Here is a 15,382-nt window from a genome sequence, read left to right on the forward strand (position 1 = left end):
CAGCAAAATACACTATAAAGAAATCATATAATTCAACTATCACCAAATTACATTTTTAAATGGATCTATAGATAGTTGCTAATATTACAAACACAATAAAAGAGACAACCACACATTATGCACCTTCTGTTGGAAGTACACAACATCTATAAAATATTCTTGCCAAAAACTACTCAAATTTGAAGTCTCTACAAATGTACAGGACATGCAGCAGTCAGAGAAAGAGGAAGTCGGCAAAATATAGACTGTGTTGGAAGGCACTGACCCAGTTTGTCTAAGGAATGAATTGAAAGGAAAGCGGGGAAAATGGAGGAAGGAGTGACTTTTAGATTGAAATAGACTTAAACATATCAATTATACAATACATGGATTTTATTAGACCTTGATTCTAACTAAAAATAATAAACAATTATGAGACAATAAAGGAATTTGAACACAGACTGGATATATAATGATATTAAGGACTTCTAATTTTTTTTTTAGTGTAGTAGGAATGTTTCTAGTTATGTGAAAAAACTGTTCTTATATTTTAAAGATTCGTACATATTTATGGGGAAAAAAAAATGATCCCATGCCTGAGATTTGCTTCAAAACAACACTGTAAAGGGGAAAGCAGTAGGAAACCAAATGGGTTATAAGCTGATAACTGTTAAGATGGATGATGGTTACATGTGGGCTTATTAGATTGTTTTCTCTACTTTTGTATGCAGTAAATGTTTTCCATAACAACAATAAAAAAAGATTGATCATTTCCTCTCTTGGAAGGATTTACCTTACACATTCTTGAAGGTGGCTAAGGAAGTCCCCTTTGTTCCTGTTCCTATGAAATGAGGTATGCATGGAAGTGGCAGAAGCAGAGTAACCCTGTTCTATCCCTTACACCATCCTGAGGTCTTTAAATATAAGTGAATCAAATAAACATTCAAAAGCAACTTTTTCTAACATCAAGTTATCACACAGTTAACTTGAGGTGAGGGCAGAGGGCCACAGAGTATCATGATGTCAGACTCCAGAATACAAAGTTTTTTTTCCCTTGACACCATTTAAAACTCAAACCATCTTCACATTTCCTTTTGAGTCCAGAAGGACAATCACGGGCTCTAAGCCAGCACCTCACCCTTTTCAACACTGGCCTCTTTCCTCTTATTTTTTTGTAGAATGGAGAAGAGTTGAAAACCTAAAAAACATTATACATCTTTGACAAAAATAAAATACAAACATACTATATCAATTCTCTACAGGTAATGTAGCCAGAACCTCATTTTTTTTTTTTTTTCAGATATGTGGGATAATCTTTTGTTAGATTCTTAACCCAGCACAGCAGGGAGAAAACAGGATATACTGTAATTAGGTTGTAAATAGATTTCAGTCTCTTGGGCCACCCTTCCTTTAGTTCCTAATGCCTTGCCCCACAGTGGAATGACAAGATCAATATCCTATATCTCAGGGGTTTTGAAAATTTTCTTCTTCACATAGCCCTGGAATTCCTTATATCACAGACTAAATAGAAACAAAACCAAATTCATGACAAACAACATTTTATACTTGAAATAAAACATTTTTTTTTCTGAACAGGAAGAGTAACAAACCCAAACAAATTCACCCAGACGGTTTTCTTCACTTGCTGCATATCTTAGTTTTGCACTCCAGTTCCTGATCCCTGGGGTCGGTGTCCTTGTCATTAATTTGCTGGTTGATTTAAACCAAAACTGATTCCTATCCTTTCCATAAAGCCTTCAGTCTCTCCTGAAAACCAAAGTCTAGTCTGAGGAAGTTGCAGTTAAAAACAAAAATGAGTTAATACCAGCCAAAAAGTATTGAGTAAAACATGCCAAACTTTCTTCATGCCTTCTTTCTTTTAATGCTTCCATGTCTCTCTGAGGTGGCTGCTCTTATTTCCTTCATTTCACAGTTGAAGAAACTGAAGCTTCAAGGGGTTACAACTAATAAGAGGCTGAGCTTTGACTTGAACGAATTTTCGTTTTACTCCAAAGCTCAAGCCTATAATCGCTGTGATAAACCTTTTATCAGGAAGCTTTGGAAGGACTTAGATATTTATGCTAAAGGTAGCAGAGCTTTGTAGGGAAGATGCCAAGACAGCAACACATAGTAAGAAAGGGCACAGGCTGCCGCATATGGTTGCGCATATTGTGCACCACACAACTCCATGGGGCGCCATTCACATTATAGTTTATGGGAATGGTGGCCTTGAAGTTGTGCTGGGCACTAATACATGGCCCTATGCCCTGAATGGGCATAGGCTTTGCAGTTTAAATAAGCTCCTATGATCTTTGACCTTGGTTGGGTAAGTTGCTTCATTTCTTTAAGCTTTGACCTTATCATAAGCAAGCTGCGGTTGCCAATAAACACAGAACAGGCAATACTACTAAGATGACTGCTACACCAGTGGCTATTACAGTGGTTATGAACACAGAGTTTACAAGTACTGTACCCAGAAAGCAACTACTCTCAGAGTGCTCTCTCTGGGGGTGGAACATCTCTTTGAATTGAGTTTGGCCAAGTGCGAGGCTCCTTCTCCTCCTTCTAAACTTCTAAATCCAGGAGTACTGGGAACCTCAGTCTTTGGGCATCTCTTCCCTCTCTACTCATTCTCAGGATGATCTCGTCTAGGCCCATAGCTCAAATACCATCCAAATGTGATAACTCTGAAATTCTATCCCCAGCTTTATCCTCTCCTTGAACTCCAGACTCTATATTCATCTTGACGTCCCCACTTGGGCATCTAATAGGAACCTGAGACTTAACATAATTTAAGATATATACACAAGCAACAAAAGCGAAAATAAACTAATGGGACTACATTAAACTAAAGAGCTTTGCACAGCAAAAGAAACTATAAACAAAATGGGTTGGGAGAAAATATTTGCAAATTATATATTTGATAAAAGGTTAATATTTGGAATATACAAGGAGCTCATACAGCTCACTAGCAAAGAATAATAATAGTAATAGTGATAATAATCTAATTTTAAAATGGACGAAGGATCTGAACAGATATTTTTCCAAAAAAAAAAAGACATACAGATAGCCAGCAGGTATATGAAAAGGTGGTCAATATATCTAATTATCAGGGAAATGCAAATCAAAACTACAAGATATCACCTCACAAAGGTTAGAATGGTTATTATCAAAAAGACAGGAGATAACAAGCCCTAGTGAGGATGTAAAGAAAAGGAAACCCTTGTACATTGTTCGTGGAAATGTAAATTGGTACAGCCACTATGAAAAACAGCATGGAGATTCCTCAAAAAAATAAAAATAGAATTATTTATTCTATGATCCAGCAATCCCTCTTCTGGGTATTTATCCAAGGGAAATGACATTACTATCCTGAAGAGATATATGCACCCGCATCTTCATTGCAGCATTATTTGCAATAGCCAAGATATGGAAACACCTAAGTGTCCATCAACAGATGAAGGGATAAAGAAGATGTAGAATGTATATACAATGGAATATTACTCAGCCAGAAGAAAGAAGGAAATTCTGACTTTGCAACAACATAGATGAAACTTGAGAGCATTATACTAAGTAAAATAATTCAGAGAAAGACAAATACTGTATTATCTCACTTATATGTGGAATCTAAAAAACAAAACAAAACAAAACAAAACAAAACAAAAACAAACAAAATAAAAAACAGAGAGTAAAATTGTGGTTTCCAAAGGTGGAAAAGTGTGGGAATGGGTAAAGATGGTCAAAGGGTACAAATTTTCAGTTATAAGATGAATAAGTTTTGGGGATCTAAGGTACAGTATGGTGACTATAGTTAACAATACTGTATTATATACTTGAAAGTAGCTAAGAGAGTATATCTTAAAAGTTTTCACTACAAAATAAAAGGTAACTATATGCATTGATAGATATGTTAACTAACCTTATTGTGGTAATTACTTGCAGTATCTATGTATATTAAATCAACACGTTGTACACCTAAAATGTTACACATCAAGTATATGTCGATAAAGCTAGGGAATAAACTCAGTCAGTTAGAAAAAAGAAAAAGATATCCAGAATGGAATTCGTATTTTCCACCCCTAACCTGCTCTTCCACCCATCTTCCCCAAGTCCATGAAAAGGCATCATCATTCACCCACCTGCTCAAGTCAAAAGCAAATCCTCTTGACTCTGACCTTCAACATTTATCCTTACTGTGGTCTACTCTCCCGCCTTCCACTTGCTGCTTTCGCATATGTGTGTGTGTTGATAAGTTTCATGAGTTATATTTGTTATTCAACCAGAGAAATTGATTTATCTTTCGGTATGTGGGATCCATTTTTCTTTTTATAAGGGTCTCCAAGAGTGGGCCTTAAAACTGCTTTTATTGGTCTTAGTCTCAAATCTATCTTAATCTTTGTCTTATTTCACCCTCTTCTCACATCCTCTGCTTCTTCCCAAGCCACTCACTATTCTACCTGCTGTATTTTCATCCGCCCACTACTAACACTGCTCTTGATAAGACCACCAATAGCTACCTAATTTTCAAATCTAAAGGATTGTCTCTAGACTTAATTTTCCTGAACTTCCCCGCTCATTGGAAACTGCCGATCTTTCCTGACACTGTGGATTCTGTCACGCCCGTATCCTGCATTGCTCCCACCAGGTGTCAGACTTCTTTGGCGGTTCTCTTGGCAGACTCCACTCTCAATCTTCCTCTCTTCTCAGTTCTTACATTTCTTTTCTTTCAAGGATACTGTTGAAAATATGCTGAAAGCTCTGGGACACTATTCCCTAAAAAAAAAAAAAGCCTATATTCATGGACACACAGGTTTTAAGTAATTTCAAGAGGTTTCCTCACACCCTGAAGCTAAGTAAGACTCTCTCCTCTATTTTCTCAACTTGGGGGATGCCCACGATTCCTTGGGCTTCAGGTGTCACCCATGTGTTGATGGCCTTCAAATTTGTAGCTTGAGTAGCATACATTCTCTCAAACCCTCATCTTGCATTTTCTATTTTCAACTAAAACATCTCTGTTTATTCCAAAGCACCTTTTGCCCAATGTATCCAAAACTGGCCTGAAATTTTGCAGCCTCTGTCTGGTTTCTTCTCCAGGTGAATGAGGTTGCCATTCACCACAATCACCAGAGAGGAACCTGTTCTTCCCCTCTCTCATTGCAGCTTCCCAGGTTTTAGCCCTTCGCATCTCTTACTTGGATTACTGGGGGAGCCTCCCATCTGGTCTTCCTGTCTCCCCCACTGCCATCTTCAAATCGACCCTCCACATTGCAGCTACCTCTCTCTTCACCGATCCCCTGCATTGCTTACAGCAGCACTTCCCCAGGTGTGTTTCACAAAGATTGTGTGATGTAATTGGTATTGTATGAACAAAAAAGTTCTCACGGTCAATTCAGTTGAAGAAAATAGTGAAAATTAGTTAGTTTCGATTACTTCTCAGAGTCTTCAATATTCCAAAACACACTTCTGGCACTCCAACTAGGGGGTATAAAATAAAGCTTGCATCAAACATTTTGGCAACAAAAGTCTCATGTTCTTGGAACATATTGGTTGGTCTATAACCTGAAATTTAATTTCCTTCTCTATCTTTCCTTCCAATTTCCAGCTGCTATTTGTGATAATGTAGACAATAAGAGGACAATAGTATGTTACTCTGGATTCAGGAAGATCAAAGCACAAAGACTTTTGATCAAATTATTTAATTTCTCAGAACATGTGCTAGCTAGTCTCTGTTTGCCCCTCACAAGGCTGACCTCTGTAAATCGCACCATCTAGGTGTCTCTGCCCTCTGGCTTCCAGTTGGGTTTGGCCTATGGTGGAAGACCAGTGGGTAGGAGCAGTGGGAGAAGAGATGCCAGGGCAGTCAATTCCCTGCCTCTCCCGTCACCTGCTTGCCCTTTGCAGCACAGTGTTTCCACCTCTCCCTCTCCTAGTCCCAGCTCTCTAGCTTTCTGGACAACTCACTCCATCTTTTCTCCCTTTAGACCTAGGGGTGATAATGACTTCAGCTGTTGCTAATTCCTCAAGGCTTCATCATCTCTTATTCGTTCCCTTAATTCTGTTCACACCTCTGTAAATTGTCTGTAAAACTCTTCAATTAAAGCCCCTGAGTATGCCATCTGTTTCCTGCTGATTCAATACAGAACTTCAGTCTACTTACAAAGCAGCTATAGTGATGCCCCTGTTAAACAGAGTCGAGTGAAAGTACATGAGTATGGAAAGTACACAACACAGTGCCTGGCATAGCAGTGCTCACTAAATGAAAGACGACTTCCCTGGTCCTTCTGCCTTCTGCCTGTCCTCCAAATAGTCAAATAAAAAGAGATCTTCCTGCTTCATTGCCAGTGGCCCAAGTGGAGGTGGGTTGAGGAAAGTAATGCTGGGCCCCAGTCTGAAGACACCAAGCTGCCACAGGGGCCCAGGCTCTAGTCAATTCCCTACCTGTCTCTTTACCTCCTTGCCTTTTGTAGTATGTGAGAAACATCAGCAAGTGCTACGTGGTATTCAAATATCCCCGAAAGAAGAGATAAGAAACTGGAAATATTAGGAATAAAAATACACCCCAGCCTAACATCGATACTCAGTGTTAACATTATTAGAAATATGTATTGTTCTGAGCCGAATCATGTAGTGCATTACAATTAACTTTATTATACAACTTGTAATTTTCTGTCAAGTTAATAATAATTGCTTTGGTGTTATTTGTTCAGTTTTCTAGGTAACCATCAGCATTTAAATTTTAAATTCTGGGACTGAAGTATAACTCTCCTCTCAAGATATTCAAACACATGAGTGATGCTTTATTTTTTCTTGGTTACATCTCTTCTGAGCCCGTCTGTCCTCTCACTTCCTTCTAGACTGGCTCTGCTCTACGCTGTCTGCAAGAGCTCTTTCTTATGCTGGATTAGTTCTATTTTGGGGTTAGGAGTACTAGACTGGCTAAGAGTTACCCTAAAAACTGTCTTGTGGTATATGTCAATTCAAATTCTTTCTTGAACAGCTTTTATGGCCTCAGTTCATACAGAGAATATTCTCAATCATATAGATTTAACCCCAACCCCTGATCAACCCCCAACATTTTTAACTGACAGTGAGTCAGGTGGATCTGGCAAACAAAGATGGCTGGCAGGATCTCAAGATGGAGATAGATGAACACAGACCTGGGAAAAAGAAGCTATTATTGGTGCCTTGACAGTAGCCTTGGCCCATACTATACAAGAGGACTTGAGTCCATACCAGTTCCTGGACAATCACCCCAAGAAGCAAGTATAGTGGGGGCTTTGGCCCACCAAGGGAGCCACAGTATCAACTGTATTCCTGAAGCCAGATAAAGAGATGGAGGCTATGGATTAAAAATGATGATGTCATGTTGAATAATTTTTTTTCCTGGTTTCCTAATTTCTTAGCGAATTGTTCTAGAGCATGTAGTCTCAAATGAGGGTGGCAAAATCTTAGATGTTACAATGGTTTGTGACCCTCCAAAAGGCCACAGTTCACAAACAGATATATAGTAAATTTGTGATATTAAAATTTTATAGGGAGAAGGGAGATTTGGAAAATTCATCTTAAAAGGTTCCTTAGGAGGGCAACAACAGAAGGTTGAGAAATGCTATTCTAGAGAAGGTTGGTTTTGATTATTGGTTTCTTCATAACGTACTTTTTAACATATTTTATTTGATAATTAAAACCTGAGTCAAATGGAAAAAGGAGTTGTTTTCCATTGTATTTATGATTGGAAAAATAATTCTTACAAGGCCTGCCTCATGTTAGGACCCTTGGATGGTCATGGCTCAGGAAGCAAAAATAGAAATAAGGAACCCTGGGGTTACCTGTTAGTAATTGTCCAGGTTTATAAAAACCACTTTTGGGGGGAAAGCTTGTATATGAAATTCACCCAGGCATAAGATGAGGAATAGGCTGCGCTTGCTTCCAGGACCAACTGGGTGGTGATACTACTTTTTTCTTAGCAGTTACCTGGAATAACATCTTAGTGCTAATGAAAGGACTCCTTTCATGATAAGTTGTACAGTCTGTAAGTATGACCTAAAGACCCTAAAAATCAACTATACTGCCATCTTTGAAAATATTATAGTAAAAAATTGACTAAGAATAATTGTACATAATCATCTGTCAGAGGCAAACTTGGGAGTCCTGGAGTAAAAAATTGGGTAGCTCGAATCCATTAATTGTTAGAAGAAAGAGGTCAAGCTGTGTTCATACCACAGGGGTCAGCAGACTTTTTCTGCCAAGGGCCAGGTAGTAATTGGCAAGTGGGATGTTTACAGTTGAGATGATGAAGAACACGGACACCATCCTGAACCCACAGAAAGGTATCCTACACAGAGATGATTTTACTGCCAGCTGTAGGTTCCTCCTCCAACTATGCAGAAAAGGCTTCTAGTTCAAGAGAGGACCATGAGGATGACAGCCATGCCCTGTAGATGGCTGGGTAGCTGAAAAACCTAAGTCCCCAAGGACCTGTGAATACTGAGCTACTATGTCAGCCCCAGGCTCCCTATCTCAGCTGTTAACGTAAAATTTCCTGGGGCTGAGAGACTGAAGAAAGAGGCTGACAACTCCATCATTATGTTAAAAATTTATTAAGGAAATTTACATACAAGGCACATCTTTGGCAGCAAAAAGAGGACATGGGTACCCTCCCCACCCTCCACTCCCCAGACTCTGTGTTTTATACTAAAAGCAGTGAGTCCACATGCTGACAAAGAAATATGTGTTTAAGAGGAGGGAAACTACCAGGTGCCGAGAAGCTCTGGCACCAGAGCTAGTTGAGAGTCAGATAAGCTCAGGGCGTCTCACTCCAGAGGCACAGAACAGAGTTCTTGCATACATTCACAGATCCGAGGTGGCAGGAGGCAAGGTCTGAGCTTCACCCAGGAGTTAGGATGGTGGATTAGCTTCAAGATGAACTCAGCTCTGTCCAAAGTCCGCCCCTCTAATACGGCTCTTACAATCTCATGCGCCCACCTCTTCCGCGATGTTCCCTGAGCCTTAGAGGGGGCACTCTTGGTGACATGTTATATTAACTTTTGTTTAGCTTGCAGGCAGAGACCTCAACAACAGTAAAGGCAGCAGCAGGCTAGGATACCTATAACTAGTATAAAACAAAAGATAAAGTGTAACTTTCATCACCATTTCCCCCAAGACTCAAACCATGATGATAACCATTGGGAAAAAGAAAGTTCGGGATTTGACAAGATGCTTATCTGCTTATGTGTGTCCTGTAAAGCAAGGGTGACATTGCCCGAGTTATCAGGAATATATACACAACAATGAGTTTTAATGACATAAGTCCCACCTTGGGCAGGTGTTAAAACATCCAGTGCCATGTAATTTTGTAGCACACCTTTGCTCATGTAAACCATTTCTGTATTAGTCAGTGAGGTACTCTGGAAGGTGTCATTCACTGCACGTTGGGTAAAATTAGTTAAAGCTTCTGTGTGCCAAATGGTATCTTCAATATTCAGGGAAGGCACAGAAATCTTTGCATAGTGGTCATACCAGTGGAAAACACTTCTTGTCCATCTACTAGCCAAATGGGTATAATTTTCAGGTTTAGTAATCATTTTAATCCATGGTCTCTGTACCCAGGGAAAACCTAGGGTGCACCGCCCAAGCCAGTCCCTAGGCAGCCATGACCATAGGTTGGAGCTGCATAGCCGTTCTGTCCCATTCAGTGCTAACCAGGCAATGCCAGAATGCTGAAACCAGTCAGCATCGAACCAGCCTCTGGTTTGGAGTGTAATGGCATTGTCATATTGCTGTTTAGGAAGCCAGCCCATTTCTCTGGTGTTATTAGCCCATGAATCATATGTGTGGTTGGTCTGTTCCCAGCATAATGGGGCAACTTGCTGAAGATGTCCTGCTGTGGGTGCGAGCCAGATGAAACCGTCCCAGATTTGCAAAAAACCTTTCTTGTAGCAATAGTTATGGGATTTGATGGCTGGGAGCTTGACTTTTGTTTTTTGTAATTCAGGTTTAGTAATTGTTTTAGTAGGAGTTGCTAGGACAATCACCTGTCTCTCCATGGCATTGACAGAGAAAGGTTTGCCATGTCCTGTGTTGCTAAAAGAGGTATTTATAGGCCAATTGTATACATCACCTTTAGTCAACTCAGTGTTAAACGTGGTGCTATGGCTTTGAAGAGCCTTTATAAATACCTGTAATTCCAACAAATCAGGTCGTATGGGTGATACCCACCATGACAGGCTGGTTGTGCTGGAGAATGGCAACATGCTATAGACCCAGCGTATATCTTTTTGTAAGCTGTCAGCACAACTTTGAGCCCAATGTAGGAAAAAATTCACTTCTCCACAGGCAGGGAGGAACAGCACCAGGAACAAGAAGCTATGGGCAAAAATACATGCATTTAGTGGGTACTTGGCAGGGAAGGTCCTCGCCCGAAATCATGACAACAGCAGTAGTTTCATCCTGATTAAAATGTATGCAGTTAAAATGTATGCAGCTTGTGGATTTGGGGCAAGTGGTGCATACCAGGCATGTTGCCCGAGGGGCCACGGTTATGGGATTATTCGTAATGTCAGCAGGGTAGCAAAAGACCAAGCCACATGGCCTGTCTTAGTGCCCTTTGGTGCTGTTTTCTGTACATTGTACTAGTATGCAGAGCGTTTGGGCCCAGACTTCAGCAGAATCAACAGGGACCGCTTTAGCTAGCCAGGACACTCTTCACTCTCTGAGAAGAAAATATCTTCACTCTTCACTCTCTGAGAAGAAAATATCCTCTCCAACCTGGGGAAAGTTGCCAATCCAAATCCCATCCAAATGTCCCCTCCCTGGGTTCTACATCTCCAGGAGCTCTGAACAGCAGGTAACATTGGCCGCTTTTCAACAGACATGGTCAGTGAAACTTACTTTGTAACAGTTCCTGGGTGTTGGTAGGGAGTCAATCCCATGCGCGTTGGCCAAATTTATTTTCCTAGCTGCCTTGGCAATGACCTTTAAAATACCATTTATTTCTTTCAGTCAACCCAGCACTAGGTGAGTTATAGGGCAAATGAAATCTTTATTTTATGTCCCTCTCATGGGCCCATTCTTGGACATCATGTCCCATGAATCCCATGAAATGTGTACCCCAGTCACTGTCAATCCACCGAGAGTAGCCATACATAATGCTGAAATGTTCTAATCCCTTAATTGTGGCTGTTTGGTTTGCTCTTTTGCAAGGAAAGGCTTATAACAGTCTTGTTGCAGTATGTACACATTAAGGCATATTTCTGTCCTTGGCTCACTGGCAGAGGCCCAATGTAATCTACCTGTCAGTCTTGTGTAGGGACCGATGCTTTGTGTATATGTCCTGGTATGTGTGGGATGCAGCGGGGACACAAGTGAAAATACGCCAGGCAATTGGTTACTGCCACCGCTATATCCACATAACGAAGCGGGCAATCTAGCCTCCTTCATTAATTGCCATCCCTCCGGGCACTGCGGTGCCCGCTATGCTTGCACACCCAATCTACTAGTTCAGGTGTTTGTGAGGGAGGGAGCCAGAGTCCTGATCTTTGCTGGTACATCAACTTCTAAATTTCCCAGAGGCAAGTCAGATCAGTGGGCAGAGTCAGGCTAGCAGTTGGCTGCTGTAATCTTTTCCAAATTTCCTGCCATATTGTAGCCCCCCACAATAGCTCCCTCAGTATGTGCCAGCTATCCCAAGCTCATTGTGGCAGCCAAGTCATGAGACCCTTAAATACGACCCGATTGTTTGTGCAGAGACCTATAGGTTATGCTTTAGTGTACATACCAGCTACGTGGCCCTTTGTTCTGCCCACTGGCTACTCTGTTGTCCTCCTGTTTCAAAACCATATGGTGTCTGGCTGGGGTTGTATGGCCATCGCAGTCCACACACAAAAATTACCTCGGCTAGACCCATCCGTATACCATGCTTCTTCAGGAACGGGAACTGTGCCTTCTTTCACTGATGAGGGCATCTCCTGTGGGAGCTCTACAGTGAGTGCCGAAGTGGTCTTGTAATACACCCATTCAAAAATGGCATGCAACCCCTTGCCTAAAGGGCTTGTGGAAGGGCACTGAGCTGCTGCAAATATGCATGCCATTTCTGCAAGGTGGTAGCTTGGGCAACAGCTAAAACAGGCCTTTTATCCAAACTTTAATTGGGAGGCCCGTCCGCACTGTCATCAGTAGGGCAGCAGGAATGGGTTCTATCTATTGCAATGCTTTATACATTCCCAAGACCCGTTGTTCAATGGGGGAATGAGGGGTCTCAGTGCCCTTCCATAATTGGGACCATAACCCAAGGAGGATGGCCTTCCCTTGCTGAGCTTGCCATAGGGCCCAGCTAATTCCCTCGGGGTTTACAGTTACACCCAAAGACATGAGTACCCCAGCAAGGGGGGAACCCAAGGACCATGCCTGGGTTATTAGGATCTTTGCTCTCTCAAATCCAGCTTCCTGATCACATTCCCAACATCAATGAGTACCTTTCTTTACCAGGTAACATAATGGGTACAAGCACTGAACTAGATGGGGAATAAATCCTAAAAGGCCTAAAAATCTTTCTATTTCACTATTTTAGGTGCAGGATAGTGTTGTATCTTGTCAATAACAGTACCCAGTATGAGAGGCTTCTTACCCGACCAGGTGACCCCTAGGAACTTTACAGCTGGGCTCAGGCCTTGTATCTTTTGTGGGTTGATGGCCCATCCTCTGGCTTGGAGATGGGCACACAAGATGTCCAGGTATCGCTGTAATGATTGCAAATCTTAATGATGAGGTTAGCATCACATCATCAATATAATGAAACTATTTGACATTGTAGAGAGTAGACACAGAGACAAATCTCTAGAAATCATTTCATGGCCTAAGGCTATGTAAATAGCCTGGAGGGAGCACTTGGAAGGTATATCCCAAGTGGAAGACATATTTTTTAAGTTTCTTTGTCACCGTGAAGGCATCTGCCTTGCAGCAAGAGGAAGGCTTCAACTCAACCAGAAAATACACGTACAACAAGAATATACTGATAACTCATACTAAGTGGCAGTGGAGTGAAGTCCAGCTTAAAAACACTATGGTATATGAAAGAAGGCAAAAAAAAAAAAAAGAAAAACCTGTAAAAAGGGGTCTACTGGTGAGACCTGAAGAGCCAAGTGGCTGTCTTGGGTTTCCCATAGCCCCAACTATTTATTTAATTTAGAACCATTGCTTGACCATTTTAATTTCCCTGATTTGGGAGCAGACTGTTGCCATGTTACAAGGACACATTACAAGGTAGTAATACATTCTGCAGAAGCAGAATGGATTTCATCCATAGGAAGTCTTTATAGATTTTGTTGCTGCTGCCTTTGTATGAAAATCAGCTAGTGCATTTCAAATACAGAAGCTTTCACAATTGAGAGGATTCAGTTTTCTTGAGTAATCAAAGACCTGATTAAGACAACATAAAACAGTATAATATCTTATCAGAAACAGACCCATAGTCCAAGGAAACATAACAGAGAAAGAGAACCAAACTCTAATTTTGTATCAGCTGACCTTTAATATTTAAATCCATTTATTTAATTAAATCTATTTTAATTAAATAAATGGATTAAATATTATGAGACTAAAGACATGTTTGTTTTACTTAAACCAATAAACTTAAACTAGCTTTAATAGCAAATATTTTTTCAAATCACATGATCCTGAAAAGCATTTGGGTTAGTTTCTATATTTTTGAGAATTTTAGAGTACCCTAAAAGTGCCTGTTTATTTTTTTAAGTCAATTAAACAAGTTAGCAATACCATCCAGAGGTAGAAAATACCACACAGACACAACACATATGTAGAACCACATGAACATATAAACAAATGCAAACAAACAGAGATCTCATGGCTTTCATAAAAGAAGTAGGATCTGTTTAAAAGACTTTTCTCCCTACCAACCTTTATTGGCCAGTCCCAATGCTAACAGAGTTGCAGACATTCTAATATCTCTTCTAGTTTCCTTTTTCCCTCTAACTTTCTAACCCTGGCTTCTGTCTCCTGCTGGGCATCAGTGGCCTGCTGGACAGCGCATAAGAGGACCAGCCAACAGCTATAGCCTTAAATATTCCTGCCTTCCTCAGTGTAGTTCCTCAAACAAGTGCACGAGATCAGCCAGCATTTTCCCGGTACGCTGGTACTCACCAGTGGTCCACATATATCTGGCATACGCGCCACTCCTTCTCACATGGAAGCAGACAGCCAACTCGGGATTTCCACCGAGGACATCTCTTTCCCAAAGCCCGTTTCTTCCGTCTGCAGGCTGACTCACCAATTGTTCGTACACGCAGACCCAGGGAAAAGCCCTGAGACTGAAAATCTACCTCTCTAAACGAAGGGCAGCGGAAAAACGGAAGAAAAAAGGTTGTCCACTCCAGTCTGGTAATCCATAGAGCTTATTAAAGGAATTTACATAAGGAGGTGCGTCTTGGGCAGTGGCAAGACGACGTGGTTACGCTTTATGCCTTCCACTCCCCAGACTCTGTGTTTTATAGCTAAAATCAGTGAGTCTACGTGCTGAGAAAGGAATGTGTATTTAATCTAAGGCGGGGAGGATCGCCAGGAGCCGAGATGCTCTGGCGCCAGAGGTGGTTAGGATAGATAATGTCAAAGGTGGCTTACTCTAGAGGCGGAGCACGGAGTCGTCGTGTATTTCCAGGTCCCCAGGGGACAGGGACAGGTCTGGGCTTCAGGAGTCAAGATGGTGGATTTGCTTCAAGAAGACAGAGTCAGCTCTGTCCGCACATTAGGACCTCTGTGTAGGAGAGAAAACTCTCCTCTCTCACTTAGGTTATTGTTATTTTGGTTCTCAGTTCTTTACAGCTGAACCCAATTGTAACTAACATAAACGGAATGAAAAATAAGCCAGTGTAGCAAAATTATATTATATAAAATAGAATCGGGGGATAAAATAAGTAGTAAGAAAGAAGGGCAGTACCTGATAATAAAAGAAACAACCCCCACATAAAAATCGTGAAGTTAAATGTATTTAATAACATAGTATGATATATACATATTTAAATAGACTTCATTATTTAGAGCAGTTTTAGGATCACAGAAAAATTGAATGGAATGTACACAGTTTTCCCATATACTCCCTGCCCCCCACACATGCATAGCCTCCCCCATCCCTTGCCAAAATGGTACATTTGTTACAATCAATGAACCCACATTGTCACATCATTATTATCCAGAGTCTATAGTTTACATTAGGATTCATTCTTGGTATTGTATGGGTTTGGATAAATGTAAAATGCTGTGTAATCACTATTGTAGTATCATATAGAGTAGTTTTGCTGTCCTAAAAATCCTCTGTATTCTGTTTATTCATCTTTCTCTCCCTGCTAATCTCTGGCAACCACTGATCTTTTTACTGTCTCCATAGTTTTGCCTT

General features: G+C 40.8%; 1 protein-coding gene across 3 annotated transcripts; it reads right to left on the reverse strand.

Moving 5' to 3' along the window:
- Nucleotides 1–8,500: 8,500 nt before the first annotated feature.
- On the reverse strand, nucleotides 8,501–15,087 carry LOC120622029 (endogenous retrovirus group PABLB member 1 Env polyprotein). Of its 3 annotated transcripts, none has more exons than XM_039888005.1 (3): nucleotides 14,134–15,087; nucleotides 12,602–12,713; nucleotides 8,501–10,341 (listed from the first exon to the last, which is right to left on the reverse strand). In XM_039888005.1, the coding sequence occupies exons 1-3, from the start codon at nucleotides 14,144–14,146 to the stop codon at nucleotides 9,123–9,125; spliced, it is 1,344 nt and encodes a 447-aa protein (XP_039743939.1). In that variant the 5' UTR covers nucleotides 14,147–15,087; the 3' UTR covers nucleotides 8,501–9,122. The 3 variants fall into 3 exon arrangements, with proteins under 3 accessions (XP_039743939.1, XP_039743948.1, XP_039743928.1); XM_039888014.1 differs by lacking the exon at nucleotides 14,134–15,087 and adding an exon at nucleotides 11,867–11,942 and having other exon boundaries at nucleotides 12,602–13,499; XM_039887994.1 differs by lacking the exon at nucleotides 14,134–15,087 and having other exon boundaries at nucleotides 12,602–13,499.
- Between the last annotated feature and the right edge of the window lie 295 nt (nucleotides 15,088–15,382).

This window comes from Pteropus medius, unplaced genomic scaffold (assembly GCF_902729225.1).
Source record: "Pteropus medius unplaced genomic scaffold, Ma_sr-lr_union100, whole genome shotgun sequence".
Lineage (NCBI taxonomy): Eukaryota > Metazoa > Chordata > Mammalia > Chiroptera > Pteropodidae > Pteropus > Pteropus medius.